Raw genomic sequence first — 26,284 nt, forward strand, 5'->3', positions numbered from 1 at the left:
ATCTGCTCCGGTGAGCCAATCATGGCCGCCTAATCATCCCGGGAAATCTGGCACACGTCCATCCCCCAGGTTGTCTCCGCAGATGAGAACTCGGTTCTCGGTTGACCTCACCGGGTAAGGTAAAATTTTAAAAAATTTACCCGTCAAAAAAAAAAAAAAAAAAAAAAAACATTTGTATACTGAATTGTTTTACTGAACATGTTTAGGAGGAGTAGACGAGACACTTCTTGGTTGGAGGTGTGCGTGAGATTAATTAAAATGGTTGTAATGAACCTCTGCCACCGAGGCAATGAAACTGTTGATTTAAAATGCAAAGGAAATTCTGAATTGATAACACGCTTTCGTAAATTGCTCACGAGCTGAATGTCCTCTCACACCGATTTGCATGAGCACAGCTTATTAACGAGTTCTCCATTAAGCTTACAAATTTCTGCACTAAATCCGAAATTTTCACGCCATTTATTAATGCTGACGAACTGAGGCTGACACACCTGGAACACCCGAAGCTGTTACACTAACATACACCCCTCGGTAAAACAGCAAGTTTTTTTTTATTTTTTAAATTACACGGAATCCGACCGGCATAATTAAACAGAACGCTTGCGCCGATAAAATTAAAAGGACCGTTTTGAGAGGAGAGACTTGAGATGTGTGGGGTGAATTAATTGAGCGGATAAGTAAGACCATTACTGCACACTGCTATCTCCATAGCGATGAACAAAAAAAATAAAATTTAAAAAAACAAACACGCTCTTCCCCTTCAGTCAAATTTGCATACCGAAGCAATTTAATCACGTAAAAACAAAGCGCACACATTCAACGAGATGGCAGTGAGGACCAGCAGAGAAGGCCAAAGTATTTTTTTATTTTTTTTCAGAGGGTATTAATCATGATTGGAGATTTTTTTAAAAGGATTTTTAAGGGAGGAGGAAAGGGAGAAAATCTTGGAAAAGAGCAGGAAGCCACATGAATGGGGGAGAAATACTGAGGGGGTGGTGGGTGGGTGGGGGGGCTTATTGTTAGCATCTGGAAACACTTGTAAGCCCCCCCCCATCCCCCCATCCCCCCCCCCCCCCCCAGGCAGGGAATAGGTCAATCCGCATACTTGTATCTGCTAATCCTTACAGGTTGGAGTGGACACGCACATCACATTAGTGCAATTACATCGCATTAGAGCAACTCACACAACTTCTGCATTTTCACATAGAATCCATTTATACGGCAGGATATATACTGAAGCCATCAAGGTTAAGCACCTTGCCCAAGGATACAATGGCCAGTATCCTAGTAACGGCTCATGCTTTGTACATTTAAATATATTAGTTGATTACTTGGTCATGTTAATTACTCTTACTCTGTTTTAACACATTTAACACATTTCCAAACCCCATCCAGCTACAGATGGCAACAACAAATCTGGAAAAATATGAACAGTTTTCAAAATACAGGAGGAGGCATTGATCCATATACGCTGCATTAATAGGTGTGCACTCACAAAACAAGTAAACCTGAAAATCCGCTGGCTTTATTCTTGGTGAGGCCTTTTTCCGTAAAGCCACAATGACAGCATGTCCTTTGAAAATGTATAAACACTTTGCAACGTGTCTTACTTTATTATTTCAAAAAAAGCAAACAGAGCACGTTCTCTGGAAAACACAATCCGAATGTGCTTTTTTTCTTTTTTAGCATTAAAAGCTGCAGCTATGAAACCTTTCGGCTCACTGTTATGACTGCAGGAATGACCACGACAAGACTGAAGCTCACCGATGATTATCTGTGATTGGGAGGCTTTGAAGAGAACTCTAGAGGTTAGGGTCCCTACAAAGCCGTGGTTTGGGGGTTTGATCCAAAGCCCCCCTGTGGATGGGGGGGTTCTCTCTGAAGCCCCCTGTGGGTTGGGGGGGGGGGGGGTTCTATGTGGTGGTTTTTACTTGTTTCTGGTCCAGTCTGCTCTGAAGCCCCAAAGCATCGCCCATCTGTTGGCCAGTCATCCCACAGCGAGGCGGGATGTGCGCTGATTAATATTCGCGCTCGCCGGTCGCCGCGGGAGACGGGATGCGCCCCTCCGAGCGGGGCTCCTGTGCGGCGGCTTGACGTGATGTCACGAGACGGCAGCCGACGCGGCGGAGAACGCGACCGGCTTTGACGGGCCTCGCTTTGTTCCGTGACTGTGTGTGTGTGTGTGTGTGTGTGTGTGTGTGTGTGTGTGTGTGTGTGTGTTTCAGTAAGTGTGAGTGTGTGTGTGTGTGTGTATGAGTGTGTGTGTGTGTGTGTGAATGTGTCAGTGTGTGTGTGAGTGTGTGTGTGTTTCAGTAAGTGTGAGTGTGTGTGTGTGTGTGTGTTTCAGTAAGTGTGAGTGTGTGTGTGTGTGTGTGTATGTGTATGTATGAGTGTGTGTGTGCGTGTATGTGTCAGTGTGTGTGTGTGTATGTATGTGAGAGTGAGTGTGTGTGAGAGTGTGTGAGTGTGTGTGTGGTTAGTAAGTGTGAGTGTGTGTGTGTGTGTGTATGAGTGTGTGTGTTGTGTGATTGTATGTGTCAGTGTGTGTGTGTGTGTGTGTGTGTTTCAGTAGGTGTGGTGTGTGTGTGTGTGTGTGTTTCAGTATGAGTGTGGTGTGTGTGTGTGTTGTGAGTGTATGAGTGGTGTGTGTGTGTAGTTGTGTAGTGTGGTGTGTGATGTATGTGAAGTGATGAGTGTGTGGTTGTGTGAGGTGTGTGTGTGTGTGTATGTGATGTGTGTAGTGTGTTGTTGTGAGTATGTGTATGATGTTGTTATGTGTGTGTGTTGTGTAGTGATGTGTGTGTGTGCATGTAGTGTAGTGTGTGTGTGTGTATGTGTAGAGTATGAGTGTGTGGTTGTAGAGTGTGTGAGTGTGTGTGTATGTGAGTGTGTGTGTGTGTCGATGGTTATGGTATGTGCTGTGTGTTTGTTATGTGTATGTGATGTGTGTGTGTGGTCACGCAGTCTGTCAGTCTCAGCGTTCCCAGCAGGGCTGTGGGTCGCCTGTGGTGAGCGGGACGGCGGGACGGCGGGGGGGGGGGGGCTGCGTTTCGTTTCCGGCTCCAGGGCCCCGTTCCTGGCGGTCGCCGCTGGGTCGAGCCCAGCCCAGCGATTCCTAAAACCGACCAATCACCCGTCGGGGCCGTCAGCGGGACGTCAGCGCCCCGAGCCGCTCTCTCGGCGGGACGGTTTACTTTAACCTTGCGCCCATTACGGAGGGGAGGACAAACACAGGCACCTCGTTATTAAAAACCCCCGGCGTGCCTGTTTCCCAAAATACGCTCTCACGGTGCATTCTGGGATAGGAGCCAGTTATTTCACATACAAAAAACCTGCGAGAGTAATGGAACCACCCTTTTTCCATTTATACTGATTCTACACTGGTCTGTGTGGCAGTGTTAACAAAATTTCCTATCATGCAAATTAAAGAAGCAAAATGAAAATACAAACACAAGTACAATTTTTATGCAAATGTACTGGGGGTTTAGGCCAGGGTCGACTGGGAAGCAAATTATGACAAATGTTTGTAAAGCGAGCAAAACAAATCATTTTTTGATATGATTTGAATGACAGAATGAAATGGAACACAGTAGAACGTGATAAAATTCAAAACTAAATTACACAATGTTCTTGATTATGATGTAATGCACGGTACACATACTGGGCTTGTGAATTATAGAATGCAATAGAACGTGATAGAATATCATATAAGGAGACTGAATGTCAAGTACGAATATACAGCAGAATATCAAATAAGCAGCAAACAGAAGATGAAAAAGACAAAAGTAGAAACTAAAGGTTGCATTTCTCTCGCACTTGCATTTTAAGTGACTGTTTCTGGGTGAAATTGGGTCTTGGATAAGATAGTTAAGATGCCACATAAGCAGTCAACAACAAGCTCAGTTATTACAAAGGCTGAAGTTACTGCCCTTGACCTTTTTATGGCAGAATAAGTGACTCAATCATTTTCAATATGTGGGGAAACAACATTTTCATCATCTTCTGCTCTGTCCAAATCAACTCCCGAACGCTGGACACGGCAGGAGACAAAGTAAACTTGGCAAACACATTCTTTTAAAATTTAAAACTTCAATACAAGGTCCCAATTGGCCAAAAATGTGAGCCACTGTATTTTTACACACATTCCTCCCTCCCCTCTTTCCCCTGTCAATTTACAATGGCCAATTATGCCTATCAGGTCATGCTCAGCTGGACCAGAATGCAACACTTGCACACTGAAACTGTACAGTGAAACTGCACACTGATGCTTTCCAAGGAAGTGCTGTCATGACAACTTCATCTATCCATCTTGTAGACACAATTGCCCAGCAAAATAATTTATTTTATGTGCTTTGCACTCAGCAAAACAGTGTGAGAGGTCACAAATAAATTTTAAAAAACTACGCACAGGGTTGTTGGATTGTCCATTTGCATCTTCTTTAAACTGGAGGGGGGGGGGGGAAATGTATTCCTCAAAACTTATTTAGCACTAAAACAAGGTGAGGGCATCGAAGCAACATTAATGTGGGACAAGCGTCTCCTTTGACAGCAGGTTGTGCATGCAGAAAGCACGCTTTCCTTCCTTCAGTGCCCCCGGGTAGGGCAGAAAGAAAGAAGAAAAACAAACATTTGTTGGCACAGATTACAGCCCGCTTCGTTAAAACAATCATTTATCAGCCACTGGAGGAAGATGAATGGGATTAATTATCCGCCGACACTTGTTCCCCCCTTATTATTTCCTTTTCCTTTTTTCAGACCCGCAAAATGGACGTCGCACAGGAAGTCAGCAGAGTACCACAAGGAGGAGTTCTGCGCTCCTATTGGCTGGGCAGGTTCTTGGGTGGGGGGGTGGGGGTGGAGGAGTGTTTGCATTATTTACATAAATAATAAATAAATTTGTCAATTACTGCTCGGCAAACTAGATGGTGGGTTAACAATACAAGTCAAATTCAACGTTTTAGTCATCATGATCCCATGGAAATTTGTTGTGAAAGAAATTATGAAGTCAGTTAGGTAGCTAACAATAACTGGTGTATTGGTTTCTTTTCTTTTCCACCATACAGTATGTGTACAGTATGAGCCTTCAAAGAGATGGATTGACTCATTAACTACAGTAAATTAACTTGCTAATTAAATCAAGCAAGCAAGCTAATTTTATTTAGTTACAGGACCTTGCTGTCCATCTACGTATATATAAAAACAGTGACTATATGTTAATTAGCTGCAGGCATCTCTGTTCTTGTTAAGTGCAGCGAGTGCAAACACTAATTACAGCACACACATTTTATACGAGACGCATTTTTACAAACAGACGTTTCCTGGTGAGACTTCCCATGAGATTTCTCAGGGTATCAAGGCAATGACTCTCAGGGGGAATCTAACCTGATGTGAACAGCCAGTTCCCTCAACCAACTGCTGCAAAGTCTCATTTAAATACTTTCATTAAAACAAATGAAAATTAATTGCTCGTGTTTCAGGTTTTTTTTTTGTTTTCATCCTATGAATGTAACCGTCCTGTCGAGCCAGCGAAACATGAAAACTGATGGTTAATATTTTGCCTACTGACATTTTCCCTTTTTGGTTCGATGCGTTGATAGATTGATGCATTTCGTCTCAGATGTAAAGTCAATGATCGCGGTGGATGACAATGAATATGATGAAATGGCGGCCCGGTAATTGTTTTTGGAGCATTAATCTTTTCAGTGCAATTATAATCGTTTCGTTTGATTAGGCCTTTAGGAGCTTATACATCACGTTTAGGTGTCCGCACGCGGCACGATATCCCATATCGAGTGAACACCCCAACAGCAAACCAGAACGTGTTATTAATCTGCAAATTATGACTGTATCTCTTAAGGTAGAAACATAGTTAAGCTCACATGCACATTTTTACCATAGAGGGCACTTGACATGCAGCTTGTGCAGCAGACTGACAATGCTGGACTGACCAGAGGGGGGCAGTAGTGTGCAATGAGACCTGGACCTCCTGCCAACTGGAGGTCCAGGTCTCCCCCTCCCCCAATTAACAGCCGATTAGACACCTCTCTGCCAGCCAAATTCCCAACAGAAAATGTTGCTTTGCTTCTGTTTCTTATGATTTTCCTGTTCCAACACTTGCTCTGAAATACCTGTACTTCCTGCATACACTTTTACTGTGCTTATGTAGAAATTTTTCCTTTTATAGTTATTCTGTTTCTTTTTTATTCGGTTTTCTTTTTTCGGTTTGCGTTAAACTCAAATACCGAAGCGTTATATTGATTACTACATTGCGAATGTTTACATCATTGCCATCAATTGTATATTCCAATTTGAAATAAACAAAGCCATAACGAGGATGAAATTAATTAAAGAATGCGCGATTGTGTGTAGCTGATGAATGTCTTCATAATTCTTTGCTCCATTTGATTCTCTAATTACTGAAACAAATCTGGCAGGAGAATGACATTCGGTGTCAGTCAACTTTCGCGTGTTACAAGATGCAAAGCACCTTGGGTTCAGCTCACTGGGGCATAAGAACCCGCAATACTTACTATTTACATAAAGTATCAGTATAAAGTGTGCTTTCATGGGAATGCACACACTTTGCTCTTAATAATTATTAATGAAGATGATTTAAAATGTGTATGGCCTGAAGCCTGTAATTTCAGTGAAATTATTTATAATTCCATTTGCCCAGAGGAAAGGATAGCCTCACCAATTGATGGAGACACGTTCCAGAGATCAGATAGAGTAGCTAATATTTGAAATATTTTTTTTTTATGATAACATATTACTGTTACATCTTTAATCATGCAGCATAGATAATATTATATACAATTAATTACAATTTAAGAATTGGGGGTCAAGACACAACCAGAATAATTTTTTACAAATGCTATAAACATGTGACTGAACTGTATTTTTAATTTCTGTTCATACCACCAGAGTGCACTGAACAAGCGCAGTACTACATATGTGAAAAGGTCAGGAGATAGTAGCTTTACGGGAACACTGTGAAACCTGGACTGACGTCTGGGAAGGGAAAGGGTCTCCTGGTCTATGTTAGGACCGTCCCGCGACTGTCAGCTTCAAAGCGGCCCCTATAATGACGTTTCCCAAATTGGAACACCGGGGTTTGGCGTGGGGGCATTAGGGGTCTGCAGCGTTCGATTGGGCGTCTGGTTTCTGAGCTGGAGCTTACCGGCAAGTCTTTGATGGCTTCCATCACCCGTCCCGTCTGACGTGGTTTCCATCGGACCGGAGCGGCTCTATCGAACACAAATCTGATACCCGACCCTCTGGACGAAACCTCCAGCCACAGTCTCCTCCCCAAACTTGGAATGAAAGGGAGAAAAGGGAGCCCGGATAAAATAAAATGTCTATTTTTAGGAGAGGTTTTTTTTTCTTCTTTTTTTTTTGCTCTTAAAAATTCCGCAGCCCCATTACTAATGCAAAGACGCTATGTTTGAGCAATTTATCCGATATCCAATTAACGGTTCCCCACAAAGATGCTGTAAAAGGTCACTTTTAACACTTAATTTAATCTCGAGATCAAACGCAAATACGGTGACTTTTTCAACTGAACAATCATTAATAATGATGAACGGCTCTTTCCAAAGCAGACGCAAGTTCTTGTTTTTTCCCCACTTACCGTGTTTTGCTAACGATTTTAAATATTTAATCATAGGATGCTCAGATGCTATTCAAAGCCATAATCAATATTTTATTCAAAACACAGCAGCGTTTGCTCTTAGCCAAAAGTATCAGCCCTGCATTTTAATTCATTCCTCTTTCTGACAAGAGTTCATATTTCATATTTCAAATTTTGATTCTCGCCACAACAGTATCATAGATTTGATACAGTAAACCCAGATGGACATCACCTGCTTTCCTTCCGTCCGTACTAATTCTTAAACAGGATAGAAACAGCTGTTTACTGTAATGCATCATAGTTTGTGAACTGTTCCATTGCAGCATTACTTTTTTTTTTTTTTTTTTTAAACGCGGCCATGCCTATTTATAAATATTCACAAGATCCATCGCATTGCAACATTTCATATTTCACAGATGGGAGACTGAGCGGAACACCTGTGTGTGCGGAGAATCTGTGAACATGCGGAGCGAGTCCTGTCAGAACACGTGAATATTATTACACCCTTTGTGGTCATGTGATCATACTACATGACACCCAGAGGCACAGGGGAGGTTTCAGGGGAAGCCCAGAAGATCACATAAATACATGAGACTATATGTTCAGGACCCCTTTTTTATGGGGTGTTTGGGGATGGGAGACAAGCGTCTGCAGGCACTATATACATCCGTCTGAGATTTAAACACCAAAAATAACTTTTTCAAACTGTATGATTGACTAAAACAAATCTATAAATGAAGGTTAAGGGCATTGGCTGAATGCAGATGAGTTATACTGTTCTGATTGGTCGGGCTATACAGCAGAAAGAACTGTTCGCCCGACGTTGAGGCCGTAAGATGGAAATATGGCGCGAAGAGTAACGTACCCAGCATGCAATGCGGTCGGCAGTGCAGCATTAGGACTGAGTCTGCAGCTCCAAGGTCTCGGGTGCACCCTGGGCTAATGCACTCAACCTGTACCGCTTCAGTACACACACAACTGCACAAACTGACTGCGTAAATGACTGTGGGCAGTTTAAGTCGCTTTGGATTAGAGCATCAACTAATCGCCATAATGTAAATGTAATGTAACCTGTAATCAGGTTAATCAGGAGGGCCAGTTGCATATACGGTGCATATATTACACCTGAAACATTATACCATGTACAAGCACACACCACAAAAGAGAGCTGGTTGATATTATGACTGATTCCACACGAATATTACAATGGCAGAATGATCAATATTTTATTGGCAATATTTTTATTGGCTATCTCCCTGCCCCCCAAAGGGCTTTTGCTTTGCATACACAAACAGCTCAGAAAATTACATTTAAGGGGCGATAACAGATCCATTATCCTCCTTTTGTTCTCCATCATATCTGAGCTGTTTAGTGCCAGGCGATAATGTCTGAGCACCGAGCCCTTGTCCATTTTAATCATACACAAAAGAGAGGAGGAATTCTGTGAGAATGGACCGCAACTCTATTTCATCAGGTCATTAGAAAAAACTGAAAACATGAAGGTCAATTTGGTTCAATGTGATATAAAAATCCACAGCTGGTGACTGAGGGGATTGTCTGTTGTCTATTCTAAATTCAACCAATTTCGCTTAACAAGAAACCTGACCTTATCTTATGGATTTCGTCTTACAGAGAGAGGCCGGGATCGAAAAGCCCTACGGACGAGCTGAAGGAAGGGGCTTTGCCTCGTCAGCTCAACTTCATCGCTGGAAGGCGCCAGAGATGAAAGGGTTGTATGAGCGACCGCCCACAATCCCACACTGGATCTTTCAGGGCACCAGCAGTGTATTATCATGGTTAGGGAACTGGGCTTGTAGCTGAGAGATTGCAAGTTTGAATCCCGGTTGGGGCAATGCTGCTGTACCCTTGAGCGAGGTGCTTGACCGGAAGCCGCTTCAGTAAATATTTAGCCGTGTAAGGACAAGAGCATCGGAGTGCTTCACGCGTTTCCTCTCTGAGGGAGCTCACACGGACACCATCTTCACCCCAAATTCAGCCCCAGATATCAGCCATCACAAAAAAAAACGGGAAGTTATGGCAGAAGTTTGGAGTCAAAAGATCCGGATTGTTATTCTTCTCATTGTTACTTCACCTGTTGCGATTATGTCAGAGAGCAAGACCGAGGCTTGCGGTAATTGTTGTAGAGAGAGAGAGAGAGAGAAAAAAAGAAGTTATTATGCTGATTAGTACAGTCTTCTGTTTTTGGGCCGCGTGTCTTTTCCGATAGCGGCTCGCAGGCGTCGAGCAGCGCCGGTGATTGCGCTCAACGGGCTGCCTAATTGGCTAATGCATTCGGCACGATTAATAACACGCGCGTGCTCTGAGTAATAAATCACCGGTTTTTAAAAACGTCGGTTACGCGGCCCGCGCACCTGTTCGGCCGAGGGGGAGGGGGGGGGCGAAACGCGTCCGCTTCATCTCCACGGAAACACGGCGACCAGCTGTTCGCTTCTCTGTTTTTTTTTGGGGGGGTTTCGACCTTCGCGACAGATCAAACGCGACGGGCCGGGCTTCACCTCAAAGCACCCCCCCGTCTGCATTATTGATCTGGCCGTTTGTATACGTGTAAGATTACACAGGCTAAGAGCAGGAAAAGGTTAGCGGTTAGGAATGTGTCAGAGGAAGAAGCTGCAATTAACTGCCTGGCCTCTCCTCTCCTCCCTCCATCCATGTCCAAAAAAACTTATTTATTATCTTTCATCCTCAATTAGTGATTCAGTATTTGATAAAGTCATTAATAATCTAGATAATATTAAAACATCACACATACACACATACATACTCACACACATGCAGGCAGGCAGGCAGGCACACACACACACACACTCACACACGCAGGCAGGCAGTCTGACAAACCCACACACACACACACATGCAGACAGGCAGGCAGGTGGGCAAACACATACACTCATGCAGGCAGGCAGGCAGGTGGGCAAACACACACACTCATGCAGGCAGGCAAACACACACACACGCAGGCAGATGGGCAAATACACACACACGCAGGCAGATGGGCAAACACACACTCATGCAGGCAGGCAAACACACACCCTCATTTATGTTGATTACTTTGATGCAGGAGTTCAGTGAGAGTCCATCTTCAAGGTGAGAGTAAATGTGTGGCTGCGGAGGAAATGGAGGGAGATGAAAGGACAGGAGCGGGGAAGTGACAGCGCACACCAGGGGGCGCCGTAGAACAGCCCACAACCACAGAGTGCACACAGTTACCCCTCAACTCCTCCGTCCTTTACCTGCTAATGAAGGTGTGTATGTGTATGCGGACCCGCCTGTGTGTGTGTGTGTGTGTGTATGTGAGTGTGTGTCTGTGTGCGGACCCGCCTCTGTGTGTGTGTGTGTGCGACCGTTTGTGTGTCTGTGTGAGGACCCGCCTCGTGTGTGTGTGTGTGAGTGTGTGTCTGTGTGAGGACCCGTCTCTGTGTGTGTGTGTGTGTGTGTGTGTCTGTATGTGGACCCGCTTCTGTGTGCGTGAGTGTGTCTGTCTGTCTGTGTGCGGAGCTGCCTCAGTATGTGTGTGTGTGTGTGTATGTGAGTGTGTGTGTGTGTGTGTGTGTGTGTATGTGAGTGTGTGTGTGTGTGTGTGAGTGCTGTGTGTATGTGAGTGTGTGTGTGTGTGTGACTGTGTGTGTGTGTGTGTATGTGAGTGTGCTCCGCCTCACCTCTACCGGCTCTTTCTCCTGCACCCACTGTAAACACGCCCACAAGACTGGAGAGGAGAAAGCAGAGTCACTCTGTACTGCCCTAAGTACTCTCCTCTCGCTCTCCTATTCTCACTCTCTCTCTGTCTCTCTCTGTACGTCTCTCTTGCTTTCTCTCAGACTCTCTCTCGATTTTTCGTTTTGAATGACTTGCGGCACTGTGTATAGTTCTGTTAATGAGTTTTGGAAGATTTTTTTTAAAGACGGTCATTTTCATTAACACCGCAATGTATGAATCGTTTTATTGAAATTCAGGGATTATACAAGACAGCTAAAAACAATTCACCAAAAGCGAAGTAGCTCTACAAATTATAAGTGCTCCCATTTTGATTAATTTATTCGCGTGCCATATTAAGTTGCTTATAATTATGCTGTTTATAGTTTTGTCGTTTATGGTCATGGTGTCTGTTTAACCACAGCCATATATCCAGGTTCAGCGATGTGTCATTCAGGTGTGCTTCGAAATAGTTCCACTGTACCCGAGGAAGACAGCGACACACACCTGGGATGACTGTTAATAAGCCTCAGGCCTGGCATCTTTGTAGACCAGGCCACGACTATAATGACTATAATGTGGTGAAGATTTCCCAGGGTTCTGAAGAAATATGAGGGACAAATAGACAAACCACCCCCCCCCCCATCCCCACCACCCACAAACATCACAGCAGCCATTAAAGTTCACCTGAAACAGCTCATCTATCTGCAATCACAGCGCAAATCTTACACGACAAGTTATCTTAGAGCGCTTTGTTTGTTCGAAAGAACAAAGAATCATAAAGAATCATTCATATATGTGTCTGGTTTCAGAAAGAACCAGGCTTTGGGCCCTTGGGTCCGGGAGAAATTCCTCCCGGTTTCTTATCTCAGAAGGACGCCTTTTTCAATTTTTAATGTTTACACGCTGCAGATAAACACGGCAAACTGAAGAGCAGCCGGCTTCTGAATTATAACAAAATACGTACTGACTTCCGCGCGTCATTGACCTCGTTTCCCGCCCCCGGCATTCCGAGCGCTGAATTAAAATGTAAACCGTTCCCTTTTGATCTTCCGACGCGCGCTTTTGCCCTCGAAGCCCCGCGCCGGCTCGCTAGGTTACAAAAACCCGCCATCGCTCGCCGTTTGTTTGCGGCTGTTGCATCACCCGTTTGTTTCCTTTGAAGCCAAACCGATGTGACGGCTTATCTTACCTCTCACGTAACTGATGAGGGGTCAAGCCACGGGCAAACTTCCACTTCCGGGTCAACTATAAGGATGCTGACTTTAGGATGCTCCTGAGCAGGAGGAGGTCCAGTTCGTTTCTACTGCAATCTACTTTTTCAATTATATTTATTGTTGTGCCCGATTCCCAGTTCATCTCGTGTTTTATTCAACTGGCTATGATAATTTCTTGATTGTGATTATTGCGTCCTTGCATTCACTGTTGATGATCTGAGATTAGTCCCAATGATAATCCAGAGCTCAGAACAGCATCATATTACAAAAATGTATAAAATTACCAGCAGGACTTCTGGTCTTTCCTGCCCAGCTATGAGTCCAGTGGGACCCTGCACCAAAAACATTTAAGCCTGATTTATTTAGGAAATGATCCGGCACAGGATGATAATGACCAGCCTCGGAATGCCAGGATCAGGAACGTGACTTCCGTGGTCCAGCGCTGGACTCCTACAGGAATTCCCTGTGGATAGGATTCCGGTGTAAGCGGGAATACCGTCTCCCGGGTGACGAGCGTTCCGGCTGTTACGCAAGATTCCGTCCCTCTGCTGCTTACCCCACAGCTGAGCCTTTCCACATTATCAATAAATGACAACTGTAAATGGTGACCTTTAACCTCTGCCCATTTGTGCAGCCCATCAGCCCAGCCTCAGGAAGCATTTGCAATGCAATGGCCCAGATCGATAGACATTTTCCATTAACTTTGAGGTTTCACAATAAAAATGTACCTCTTCATAAGTATGCTCACCACCATTAACATAATCAACTTGCCGTTTCTATTTTAGCATCTGTGTTTACTGTGCCATTGTGAAACAATAAAATCTAGCTTCACGTCAAAGAAATATAGCTCAAATATTAGCCCTCCAGGCCGTTAGAGCTCTGCATGAATTTATCCTTCCACTTCGGCTTATGCAGCACAGAATTAGGCAATAACACAGTGTAAACATATTCATTATTATTGTGCAAATAAAATTCTGTTCATATGCGTGATGTGCTCCATAACAGACACTCAATAAAGCGTCACCAACACGAACACGGCCACCGCTGGTACGCGGTACGTAGAGAGGGCCAATCCCAACACTCTGAGCATTATAACAGCCGAGCTGTCAATCATAAGCGGCATCCATCACTCACAAACTCAGGCGGACAGGAGGCACTGCGGCCCCAGACACAAGAAAAGCGCTCCTCGTCAAAAACTTCTATTCCAACATCTCAAAAAAAGAAAAAAGAAAACCTGTCTGACTATCTCGAGGTCCTCTCTTCTTCAGAAGTAGGCCACGTTCACTTTGTTTTCCCGTGTTTCCGTTTATGCTGAGTTTCAGAGACATGCTGCATACACTCCATCGGAGGACAATTAACCTGAAAAACAAAATCCCGCCTGTTTAGAGCGCACGCCGTCACATCAGACAGCTCTGGGACTTCCTGGCGTTAAAAATGGCGGCGCTCTGTTCCTCTGCAGAAACGGCACTATGTGGCGAGGTACCGGGCGGGGCTCTGTGGTTGCCACGCAGAGGAAGACCGTCGTTAGGCTCTGTGCGGCTACAGAAGCCCCCCCCCCCCCCCTGTTAACCCCAACATGTGGTCCCCCCTCCCCTCCCCTCCGGGCATCGCAAGGCGAACCCCTTCTCATCTTAAGAGTGGAGGAGGAGGGGGGGGGGAGAGAGGTGGTATTAATGATAGACATAAATCTGTTACGGGGCCAGGCTATAAAATAAATGCGCTTCTTCGCCTGCAGGGGGCACTTTCAAAAAAGTCGTCCGAGGAGAGTAAGGTATGCTTTGGCACGCCGCCCGCGCAGTGATGTAATCAAACGAGGTGATCACAGAGTGAGCTTAAACTGACCCCGGAGAGCAGCCATATGAGGTTCCTGACCGCACTGAGCTCAGAATCGTTCATCATCTCCCGACCCACCCCCCCCACCCTCCCCGTCTCGACCAAACAGCCCAAGCTGTTAATTTATTCTGTCATTCCCGCTCTCGCCCTCGTTCAATTCCCCGCTTTGCCAGTCGAACGTTCGCCGGAGGGAAACGATGAGTCTTTCACCGCAGTTAAAAAAAAAAAAAGAAAGAAAGAAACGCATCGGTTGTTTTGCACTGACGAGAAAGCCGAGGAATTTCAGTATTGGTTTTACTTCTCGAACAGACACAGTTATGCAGAGCTAGGCGACCTGAGGGATGTGTGTGTTTATGAGGGATGTGTGTGTTTATGAGATGTCAGTGACCCCCTGGTGCCCTGCGTGCTCTGGAATCCAACCGTGGGAAACAGGGTGGCCGTACAGGTCTGTACATCTCAGGGTCTGCTTTCAAGCACATGACTAACACATGACCGATTCCTGCTGACTGACAGACCTCATTCCATTGTAATAGGCTGGACCTGAGAATTGGAACCCATTTTATGTCCCCAGACACAACCAAACTACATCTCAGCTGAATTCTGATATAATTTAGCTCATCCCTTTCAGATCCTGATCAGCCATTATTTATATGGGACTTAAAACACTGTCATTCCAAACAGCTGATTCACGCCATAGAAAGACTGCCATTTCAGTTACAGCTCCTTTTATAGATCTCTTTTTCTAGGCCATTCATTTGATTTACACTTTTGCAATGATGCTGCAATTGTATTTTATAATCTTTTATCTCATATTGCATGTACCTATATGGCAATGTGCTGTAATCAATCTGTAATTAAATAGCTAACAGCAATCGCTGTCAAATAAACAAACAGGAATGACGATTAGTGTTCTACTAACCTCCATGTCATATCCTAGTGGAAGCTCTCTCCCATCTCATGCATAAATATATCATAATGTAAATATACTTTTGATGGTGGAGCCATCCAAAGAGCTCCATAAGATTATGAATTTGGAAGTCTATCAAGAATACTTTCAAGAAATACACAATATTTCATTGCAGTCCTTGATTCTCTCAAGATTTTTCCTTAAACTTGGACATAAAAAGTATTTTTCTTTCATAGGTTCATTCTGGAGATTTCTGCATGCATCCAATTTTATTTTCAAGAAATACAGCAACACCTGCATGCGTTGCACCTCAAGAGCCAACGACAAACTTTAATTGGATCCAGACCACCGCCTCTCGCTTTTCTGTAATATCCAATGCGTCTGCCAACGTGCTGTTTGCACTTGCGAGCATTTGCCCTTTCAATTGGGGGGGGGGGGATGAATAAAATCTGCAGAATCAAATCGGATTTCTTGTACAAAAATGTAATACAACAGAACGTTGAGCTGAGAGAACGTTCCTCGGCAGTGAAACCGCACGCAGTTCAGCACCCTGCTGAAAAACAGAGTGTTCCGGAAAGAAACGGCGTACAAAAAGACGACAAACGGTGCGAAATGCCCTCGGTTATCTGACTCACCTGACAAGTTTTAGTTAAAATGATATTTAGCTTCTTTTTTTTTTTGTTTTGATTTTGCAGGCAACTCCATAATGCCGTGCGGTTAAGCTCAGATATTTGTCTTACAGACTACAGCAAGTCTTAAGCCCTTTGTACCGTGGACCAATGGGCTCTTCGCTGCACATACGGCTATGTGCCGTACACACCTGTTCACTTCCCAGGCATGAGGCGATGTGAGCAATGCATGCGAAGACAGCCACGCTGCCCCCCAGCTATCACGAAATGCGCTAGCAGTGCGTTAATTACGCTCCATTATCCGCAGATTTCCAGCTACGTTACAAAGATAAAACTTGCTTATTTCATCGGAAATGTTGGGTAAGGGTGTCTTTTTGTGACCCCAGGAAATAGTGTGAATAAACTTTTCACAGCTTTCCACAACCACAAAGTTTTTTTTTTTTTTTTTTGTTCTAAAGTTTATTCAGCTGGGTTCAACAATTCACTCCCCGCAAAACCAGCCTGCTACCCATGTTCCGCTCGAGCCCAAAACTGCCACAAGCATCTTCCCAGCCTCCAGAATCCCCCCCAGAAAAATAAACACATTTTCTGCCCGAGAAAATAACGTATATTCTGCAGAAGATTGATTTTTTTTTTTTTTTTTTTAATAGCCAGAATCTTTTTCTGCTCTTTAATACCCCTCGGTTCATACGGCATCAGACTCTATATCATATGCATGCATCACATGTCACTGTAGGTTATGGCAGCCAATTATCTGCAGCTATATCCAGTGAAAGCAGCCTGATGCTCTGTGCGTGACTGGGGAAAGGCTGAAATTGAGTTCATTCTGATTTCCGTGAAGCTGAGAGAACAATCAGGGCTATATCTATTGTTCCTGGAGAATTAAATAATCATCCTTCATAATAGCCTGGTTATTTCTCAGATCAAGGGAAGACTTTATAAAGAGTTTCATTTTCGTTTAATTGGATCTAGACAGAGCAAACTGTACAGCACTGGAACTGAGACACCAAGAGCAGCAGTGGTGCCTCTTGACCAAGATGAGTGGTGAGTAAAAAGAATTGTACTTTAAAAAGCTTGGCCAACTCTAATATTTGCAATCAAAATTTTGGGGGTGACTGCAAACAAGCCCTTTGCTACTTTGTGGAACTGTTAAATTGACCGTTAATCTGTGAGGCCAGAAAAATCACCAGCACCCATACTTCCCCATCCTTCCTCCCCTATTTCTCTACATCTGTCTCTTTCACTGGGACCGTCCCGTACTGGAATGGGGGAGCACAGATGAGCACACGCGCCGAAAGACACACGTCAGTCACGCCTTCTCTCTCTGTACTCCAGAACCCACCGGGGAAACCTCACAGATACACACTCTGAGGACAGGAACATGTAGCTCAGGCTGCACACTGTGGGTGTCTGACTGACCGGGGGGTGGGGTGCAAAGGGGGGGGGGGGGGCAGACTGTGGGGTGCTAAAAAATGCGTGTCCTCGAGACTGCATAGCTGGACACGATACCGGACCGACGCTGGAATGTGGCAGACTCCGAAAATACCATCTGTCTCCACCCCCCTTACCCCCCTCACCCTCTCCCTCCTCCAGCTACCCCCAGGAGAGGAAGAGCTGACAGGTAGCATCATGGGAGCCTCTGGCGTGTCCGCGCAACGCGAAACGCTTTTTAACGGCGATTGTTTTCTTTTTTTTTTCCCGCGACGGCGGGTTAAAGTTAAATGCCAACGCGGTCTCTGGAGCGTCGCTCCGGCAACTTGATTTATGGGATGTGATTGGCTGTGGGCCGGGGGGATACAGTTTGAATAGCGTGCGTAAACGGTTCCCTGATACCCCTCACAGAGAGGAGGGGCTGCTGGGAAAATTAAGGCGCTGGAGCATCAAAACAAATTGCATTGTGGGTCCAAGGGAGAGCGCTTAAATAACACCGCTATTAATTTCTTCTTTCTTGCCAGTTCCTTGATGCAACCTTTGTCCTGAAACTGTACAAACAGTTTGTTGCATGAGTACACAAAAGAAAGAAAAGAAGAAGAAGAAGAAGAAGAAAAAAAAAAGCAATTTAAACGAACGGCTGCCGTTGTGAGTTTTAAACCCTCCGACCTCCTGGTTTCAGAAAAAAAAAACCCATTTGGCGCACTGGGCGTCGTGTGCTTGTGTTTTTAGATTATTGTGAGAAGCTCGGAATTTATTCTGGAAACAGAACACATTTAATCATTCCCTTTTAGATTGATAGGTATTACATAAGTGCCCGCATTCCACTGCGATTCAATAAATGGTAAATATTTACAGATTTGGCGCTTTTAAAATATTAATAATGTTTATTTCCCCCCTTCTTCCATTTGTCTCAAGGTTCAATAGCTGCAATAATGGGAGACCTACTCATCCGCACGGGCCTTCATAGCGACCTTCAGTCTAGACAAATATTTTACTTCTCATCCGAGGGAATTTGCCGTCGACACTCACTTCCTGATTGGGGGGAGAGGGAGGGGCCCATCCGCGAGATCCGAGGCGGCTATTTAAAGCGAGAACAGACTGCCAAATGCACTGCTGATTAATACAGAAATAAAATAAACGTTCCGAACTACTGACTATATCAATTCAGGGAGGGGGGGGGGGGGTAAAAAAAAAAAAAAAAAGATAATATGTGCAAATATGCACCCAGGCTAAAAATATAATCATATCATTTTAATAAATAGTTATCACCACTGACTAGGATGTTGTCGCTGATATACGTCACATAAGGATTAGTCTTGTTTGACTTCTGCAGGAAGCAGGTTTTTACCCTCTTAGCAGAGAAACCGCTTCAGCAGGAAGACAAGTTACTACTGAAGCTCTGTAAACCTACTCTACAGCTAGATAACAGCTAAATGGGATTTGATAGTGACGCAAATTCAATATTTTCCTTTTTTTTTGTTCTGTAAAGCATCTTTGTGACAGTGTCTCTGCAGAAAGAGTTATAGAAATAAAAGTGCATTGAACTGAACTGAATTGAAACGAACTGAATCGAACTGCATTGAATTGGGTATTTCTTGTTTCCTGAATACAATGATACAGTCCTCAACGCAGTAAGCATTTGCCCTTAACTTTGACTCAAAATCAAATGAAAGTTATAGTTTTGTGTCTCGTAAACAGGAGTGTTCAACAACCTCCTCGCATTTATTTATTTTTATGTTAAAGGCAGAGAAATTGACTGAATCTAGGCCACTGTTCTATTTACACCTGGAGGAGCAAGTGAGTTCGCAGCAAAAGCAGAATAAATTGCCGTGAACAGTCTGAGTAAGCGCACATTTGTATATTTGGCGGTCTCCTAAAAAGCTCGCCAGTAATTGCAGTCTCTGAGATTTCAGGAAAAGAAGAATAAACTGAAATGACTCATGACACGAGGCGTTCTGGAAACCAGTGCTGCTGTCGCTGATCGTCTGGAGACAGGACTGATCCAGATAATCAGAATGATTGATTCTTCCCCACTTTGCAGCAGCAGACACGTTGGAACCGTGCGACAATTTTTCCCGGAACTCTGCAAGTTCTGTCGGTTGACTGAATCGTAAATTGCGCAAAATTCAGCAACGAATTCAAACTGGAAATTAGATACACAGAATTAGGAGGAGGGGGCTACATTTATCGCTTAACTCCAAAATCGACGACTTGTCCACGCGGTATTTCTACATATGGCCTACATATCGGACGCTCATGTTCATCGTTAAGGAAACAGACACCTGACCAATGGGGCAGCGGAAACCTGAGAATTCCCCACATTCCTTTCCCTTCGCTTCCGGGTCACATGACGCAGACCCAGCGTTCAGTCACAAAAATATGAGACCGAAAGCACGTTTCACGGGGTATTATGGGATGGAAACGGCCTATTTCCTGCGCAGAGGCTGGATAGGATGCTCGTGTTTTCACTGAGTATCGAGACGGGGCCAATGAACTGAACTCCTGCATTTATTGGGGTCACCGGGGGGACCCCAGGCAATATAAAGTCAGCACGATCCGACCCCCTGTGAGGGGCCTACTGATTTGGGAAGTGCCATATAGTCCCAAGCATTCTCTTAGATTCGCAAAACGGGATTGTTTATCTAAATTAAAGTGCAAACAATAGTGTCTGTCTTGAGTTCAAACAATAAAGGTCCATTACCCACCAGGAACAATAACTGCAGATTAATAAACGCGTGGAGTTACGGCGTGAAAATCATTCCAATTAAAACGGACGAAAGACTCAAAAGTACAATTAAGCTAAAATGAAACTTGATAATTCACAGAAACAATAACATGGTAATGTTCAACCCTTTTCACAGCAAGCTGTGGGAGCGCGAGCGCTGTGCTCTGACACTCGCACGCAGCGGTAAAACTTTCTCCGGCACGGACGCGGGCGAAAGTTTATTTTACTACTGTTTTTATTGTTGTTTTTCCGTTGCCCCTTTAAGTCTTAAAGGCTGTTTTACTGAGCTTCTCGGCGGTCCCCATCGCTCTTGTAAAGCGTTTTAAATGTACTCGCGTAATCAGCAGCACGAAGTCGCTCCGGATAGAAAGAGTCCGCGGTAAAGGGGGCGTGATGAAATGCGGTGAAACGCGCCAAAAGATCGCACAGAGGCGTGGTTTTTTTTTGGATAATGGCTCTCGGGGAAGGCGAGCGCGCCGCAGCGTCGGCGGGGGGGTGGGGGGGCGGCGCGGCCCCGGTCTCTCCACCGGGACGCGGTGATTACGGCGCTGGCAGAGGGGAACCGGCGTAATTAATGGAGCTCTCCTGCAGCCGGTCAATAAAGAGCTCAAAGCGATCGTTTAATCAGCCGCGGCGGGACGGGGGGGGGGACGGGGGCGGGGCGGGCCCGGCCCGGCGCCAAGGAGCATTAGTCCCGCATGGAGGGCCCCGCTGAAGGACCCCCACGGGCGCAGGGAGGGGCGCGGAAAACCGGAGCGCGCCCTGCTTCCGAAACGCCACAGCCGTCCTGCACTCACTAGCCCCAGCCCTTAACCCTTTGGAGGTGTGAGCTCACAAACAGCTGCGTGTGCGATTAGAACGTTCTCGACTGAACATTCTGATGCTGATGTCACAATCACTGCTGGCGACTGGAAGGGGGAGTCTAGAACACTGACTTCGATTTTTGTTTTTTCCTTTTTCTCTTTACTATCCTCTCCCCCTTTTTGTCCTCCCTCTCTCTCTTCCTCCCCCCCTTCTCTATCCTCTTTCTCTCCCTCCCTTTCTCTCTTTACTATCCTCTCTCCCTTTCTCTCTCTCTATCTCTTTCCTCTGGGCCTCCAGGGCTGTTCTTCACTGAACTGCTTAGTCATGCTCTCGTTTTAACAGCCTGTTCCCCAGTTTCTACGTTTACCCCTCCCCCCCCCAAAAAAAGACCCCTTAGTCATCCTGTCAGAATGTGGCCATGGTGTGGTGCCCTCTCATTCAGTTCTGCACCAGAGACGACCACCAATCCTGGCCGCCCCCCCAAGACCAGCTCAGGGTCTGCTGGGTTTCGCGGTTCCCTCAGCACTTCCTGGATCGATTCAAGCGCTTCATTACAATTAATCAACTCACTCGTTTGTTTGGGTCTTAGCGCCGGTTCCTAATTTAAGGCACGGCGGTTCTCCAGGACCGAGGCTGGCCACCCCCCCCCACTCCCCCCCCCGGGCCTACAGGGAAGAGTGCGGCCCACAGCAATTTAGCTTATCCGGGAGAAAGACAAACCCCAGCCCGACTGAACTCAACCCTAATGAGCTTCGCTGTGTAGACATGAGGTGACAGGGGTGGTACCGCTGCCAGCAGAAACGCATAAATAAATAAAACGCGGTTCCTAAACCGGCGAGGCCAACAAACAGCGTAAGAGCTCGCGCCACCGCCGGGGGGGGGGGACGCGAGGAAGGTTCCATTTCCCAGAGTGCCTTGCCAGCCGGCGAATGAGAAAGCAGCGTACCCCCGCGCGCGTTTGGGTCGGGAGCTTGACAGCCTGCCCCCCACCGCCCCCCCCCCCCTTGCGACGCTAAGAGGACACGCGGGAAGCTGCGAATGGCATCTCAGCACACAGGACACGGGAACGCGTTTTTTAAACAATGCAGCCATTTCTGTTTAAATGCACTGCAGTTAAGAGAGGACACTGGGATGCAGGCTGAGAGAGAGAGAGCGACAGAGAGAGAGAGAGTGAGCGAGAGAGCAAGAGAGACAGAGATACTTCAAATGTGTCACATGCAATCAATATGCATCTGATCATCTGCAAAATTCTAAATAAAAGTGAAGACTAAGACCTAGGGCCACAGAGTCTTCATTATTGCATTATTGCAGCCAAAAGCATGTAATCAATTTTGGATGAGCTTCACACCTTTAATTAATTTGGAATCAGGGAGTGGACATATAAAATGATCCCTCCATGTAAGGATTTGATGCAAATGACTAATATCCACGGTCTTTACAAACAACAACAACGTGTTAAAATACATCATTTCCCCCCATTTTCAGCGGTAATGAAACACTGCATTGCCTGCATAGCCATTTATTAACATAGTCGTGAGAGTACTTAGGCTGGTGCGTGCTGCTTTCCTGGCTAGAAAAATAACTGAAATCTCAGCAGGGCTCTCTGCTGGAGGAAATTACATCACAGTAATGCCATTCAGCCGATGCTCTTACCCAAAGCGACTGACGCACAATTAAAAAAAAATTTATATATATTTTTTTTTTACACATTGCATCCATTTACACAGCTGGATGTTTACCAGGTTAAGTGATTCAGGTTAAGTACTTAAGCGTGTGAGGGTGCAATGGCGGCGTCCCCACCCGGGTATGGGGACCTGCGACCTTCAGGTTTACCAGCCCGGCTTCCCGAACCATTAAAACGAACGACAACGTTGGCTGCAGCACTTAGTGCGACGAGGAAGGTCACCCCGAGGTCGGCTCTGACGATGCGCTTAAACAGCCCGGGCGTTTCTGAGGTGGCGGCCATGCGGCGGCGTTTCGTCGCGCAGCTGCGGCGGCGCGCGGCGTCCGCGGGAATTCAGCTGTTGCCTGCGTTACGCTTTCCGAGTCTCCATTTCTCACTGACCGAGCCGGTGGGAAAGATCTCCTCCAAAGAGGCACCGCTAAAAAAGGGTGGGACTCTTCATCCACAGTGCAGACCAAGGGCAGAATTTATTGGGGGGGACAGGGGGGTTACAACCCCCAAATAACAGGCCAAATAACCCCCTCCTCTCCCTAAAAAAATACAGCGTGATGTTGAAAAATATATAATAAAGCAACAGGAGGAAATATGCAATTTCCCCTTAGAATTCATCCGAAAATATAATTTTGCGGCTGTTTAAAAGGTTTCTCCTACAGGGTTGCACATCTCGGAGTTTATGCATTTCACCCCCCCCTCCCCCCCAAATATTCTAACTAAACTTACGCCCTTGGCACAGTCTGCCAACCTTTGGTCAACCAGCTTGCCAAGCGGGCTTTCGGTTCTTCAAAATGGGACCAGAACCGCATGGTGTCACTACAAAGTTCTGGCTCCATTATTTCACACCCCATGAATTCATATTCACCCCACAGTTTTTCCGTCTGCACCAGCGTAAGCGAACCCTGTTCCCGGAGTTACAGAGAGCTTTCATTGTTTTTGTTTCCTCAAAGCTGGATCGCACAGTTTGATCTTTATTAAGAATATTCCAGCATGGTCGCCATGGTGAAGCTCGAGGTGCCTCTGGCACATGGTCACCTGCTGTAATTGAGACTAATAATAAAGCATCTTTCGCACATAAAGAAAGTACCTGGGGACCTTCTGTGCATTATTCTGTCTGATCCAACGTTACTGACATTCCCAAGAACAGGTCTGACACAACGTTCCTGATATTCCCAAGAACAGGTCTGATAAAACATTCCCGATGCTACAGGAACAGGTCTGATACAACATTCCTGACGCTCCAGGACCAGGTCAGCCTTTCCCTAGAAAGGAAACAGCTGGGAAGCTGACTGAGAAGCTCTCATGGTGTCAGAGTGCCCCTTGAATAGATGCAGCTCTCGAAGAAAATCACGTGGGCTCTCTTCATTACACTGTAACCTTGCTACATCAGAGAGAATCCGGACGCAGCGCCAAGTCATTTCTTTTTTTCCATTTTATTTTCCTCTGCCCCCGAGGGGCAGCAGATTGTCATCATACGCAACCCCCCCCAGCTCTCTCTTCACCAGACATCAGCCCCTTGCTCACTCCCTCGGGGGCAGAAACGCTGGGTTTGAAGAGCAGGCTGTTCGCCCCCTCTCCGATTCTCCCGTAATTGGTGGAGAAAATGACAAAGAAGCGAGTCCACCGGGTCACGTCGCATCTCGATGAATATTACTGCCCTGTGAGGAGCTTCCTGCCTCCTCGCCCACTCCGCTCTCATTCTATAAGCTTCCGGATCTTTCCAAATCACCAGGAGATTAAAAAAAGAGTCTCTCTCTTTCACTGGTGACCTGGTCGCTGAACAGCTTACAGTCCTCCTAGTGCCACTTCCCAAACCGTCCGCAGACTTCTGTCCACAGGAAGCCCTCAACTTCCCCCAGAACTTCTCCTTTTAGAACATCTCCTCTTCCTCTACAACATCTCTTCCCCCAGAACCTCTCCTTTTAGAACATCTCCTCTTCCTCCAGAACATACCTTCTTCCCCCAGAACCCTCTCCTCTTTTCCCCAGAACCTCTCCTCTTTCCCCAGAACATCTCTTTTCCCAGAACCTCTCCTCTTCCTTCAGAACATCTCCTATTCCCCCAAAACCTCAGCCTCTTCCCCAGAACATCTCCTATTCCCCCGAGAAACTCAGCCTCTTCCCCAGAACATCTCCTCTTCCTACAGCTCATACCGCCACAACCCCACTGTTCACCTGTAATATTATAAACATCCCTTGTATGTTATGAATCATGCTGTAACTATGGCTACAGACAAAAAGGGTCAAATTAATTTAGCGCCCACAAGGAGCAGACATTTCACGTTAACAATTTACAAATCACCCCCCGAACACGGAATTTCTTAAACGCTTACAGAATGGCAGTTTATTTCTGCATCGTATAAAACCTCACCTTTCTGTCCTACTTTAACATTCTACAAATTTGAGGCCTGAAATGCCAGCTCACTCCAGCATGACAATGCCGTCAGCACTTATATATATATTAAGTGGTTCGGCTCTCCGTGAAATTTGTGCCATAAAAAGGCTTCAAGAATTTATTAGGTGCAAGCAGCCTCTAATGCGTGACCTTTCGCAAGTTAATTTCACTACCAATTGCAGGTTCGGGCAATTAAGGGTAACATTCACTCAAAAACAAAGTGTAATAATGGGGTTCAATAATTTGAGATACCATTTTCCTCTCGCAGTGTCTCGAACGTTTTGACCATTAGTCTTCAATGTGTAATCAGCGGTAAGGGCAGTTTTACAGGTAATGTCTGTTATGACTGTGTAATTACATGCCTGTCACCGCGTGAATGACAGTCCCCTCAGACCGCAGTAACTCCTCATTAGTCATGTTCTCCTACAAAAGCCGCAAATTTGCATAATTTGCAATGGCCCCCCGTTCCCTTCAAACGTCAAATGCGCTAAAGCGAGAATGACAAAAAAAGCTGACAGGTCTTTGTTTGAGATTCCCCATCTTGTTGAGGGGCCTCACAGACACGAGTGCATTACAATGCTCCGCATTTCAATTATTTTACTGAAATCATGTGAATCGCACAGACAGACAACATTCATCAAACTGTAGGATTGTTTTTTTTTTTTTACTTTTCACACCTCGACTTGTCTGCCATATTATAAAAGTTCAGAATTTTTATGCAATTAAGAAATATCGGCTATATATAATATAGGCCAAACCATGAAAAACAGCCCCAGACCAAGGGGTGTCCAGACACTTTTGGTCATACAGTGTATTAATAAATATACTACATTATTTGTTCCCTTCGAAAGCACGATGTAGGTTTGCGTGGGTCAGAAACTGAACTGAAATTCACTCTCATGTGAAAAGTGTCATCACGACTTCAAAGGCAAGAATGTGCGAAGGCTGTTCGACGCTTCTAAAGGCCTGAGTGCAGCTGCCAATCACGGTTTTCGAATAAAGCGGTCACAAGGACTTCCGTTCGGCTGACGTCTCGGGCTCTTGACCTTCGGTCTGCGATGACACGTTCGAAAACGCAGGTCGGCTCGTAACCGCGGCGTTGTCACGGCGACTCCTTCGGTAGCCGCCGCTCTGTAGGCTGGCGCCCGTCCTATCATATACCCGATAAGCGGCTTTTTACGACACCCCGAATGCGCTAAAGCTCTTAATAGTTTCCCCGCTCCTGCCTGTATCTCAGCCGGACAGAGACGCACGCGCGGGAAAGCGGCGCCGCGATGCGGATGAATAAAGAGGCCATTTCCTTTATCTGTCCTAAACCGAAA

General features: G+C 45.6%; 1 protein-coding gene across 2 annotated transcripts in view; it reads right to left on the minus strand.

The window, feature by feature from the left end:
* Positions 1-26,284, minus strand: part of gfra4a (GDNF family receptor alpha 4a) — a 270,692-nt gene that overhangs the window by 188,417 nt on the left and 55,991 nt on the right. For both annotated transcript variants that reach the window (XM_064334720.1, XM_064334722.1), the window contains exon 2: positions 7,181-7,313. In XM_064334720.1, coding sequence (XP_064190790.1) covers positions 7,181-7,204 — 24 coding nt within the window. In that variant the 5' untranslated portion in view covers positions 7,205-7,313. The remainder of the gene's footprint in view (positions 1-7,180; positions 7,314-26,284) is intronic.

This window comes from Anguilla rostrata, chromosome 5, assembly GCF_018555375.3.
Source record: "Anguilla rostrata isolate EN2019 chromosome 5, ASM1855537v3, whole genome shotgun sequence".
NCBI lineage: Eukaryota > Metazoa > Chordata > Actinopteri > Anguilliformes > Anguillidae > Anguilla > Anguilla rostrata.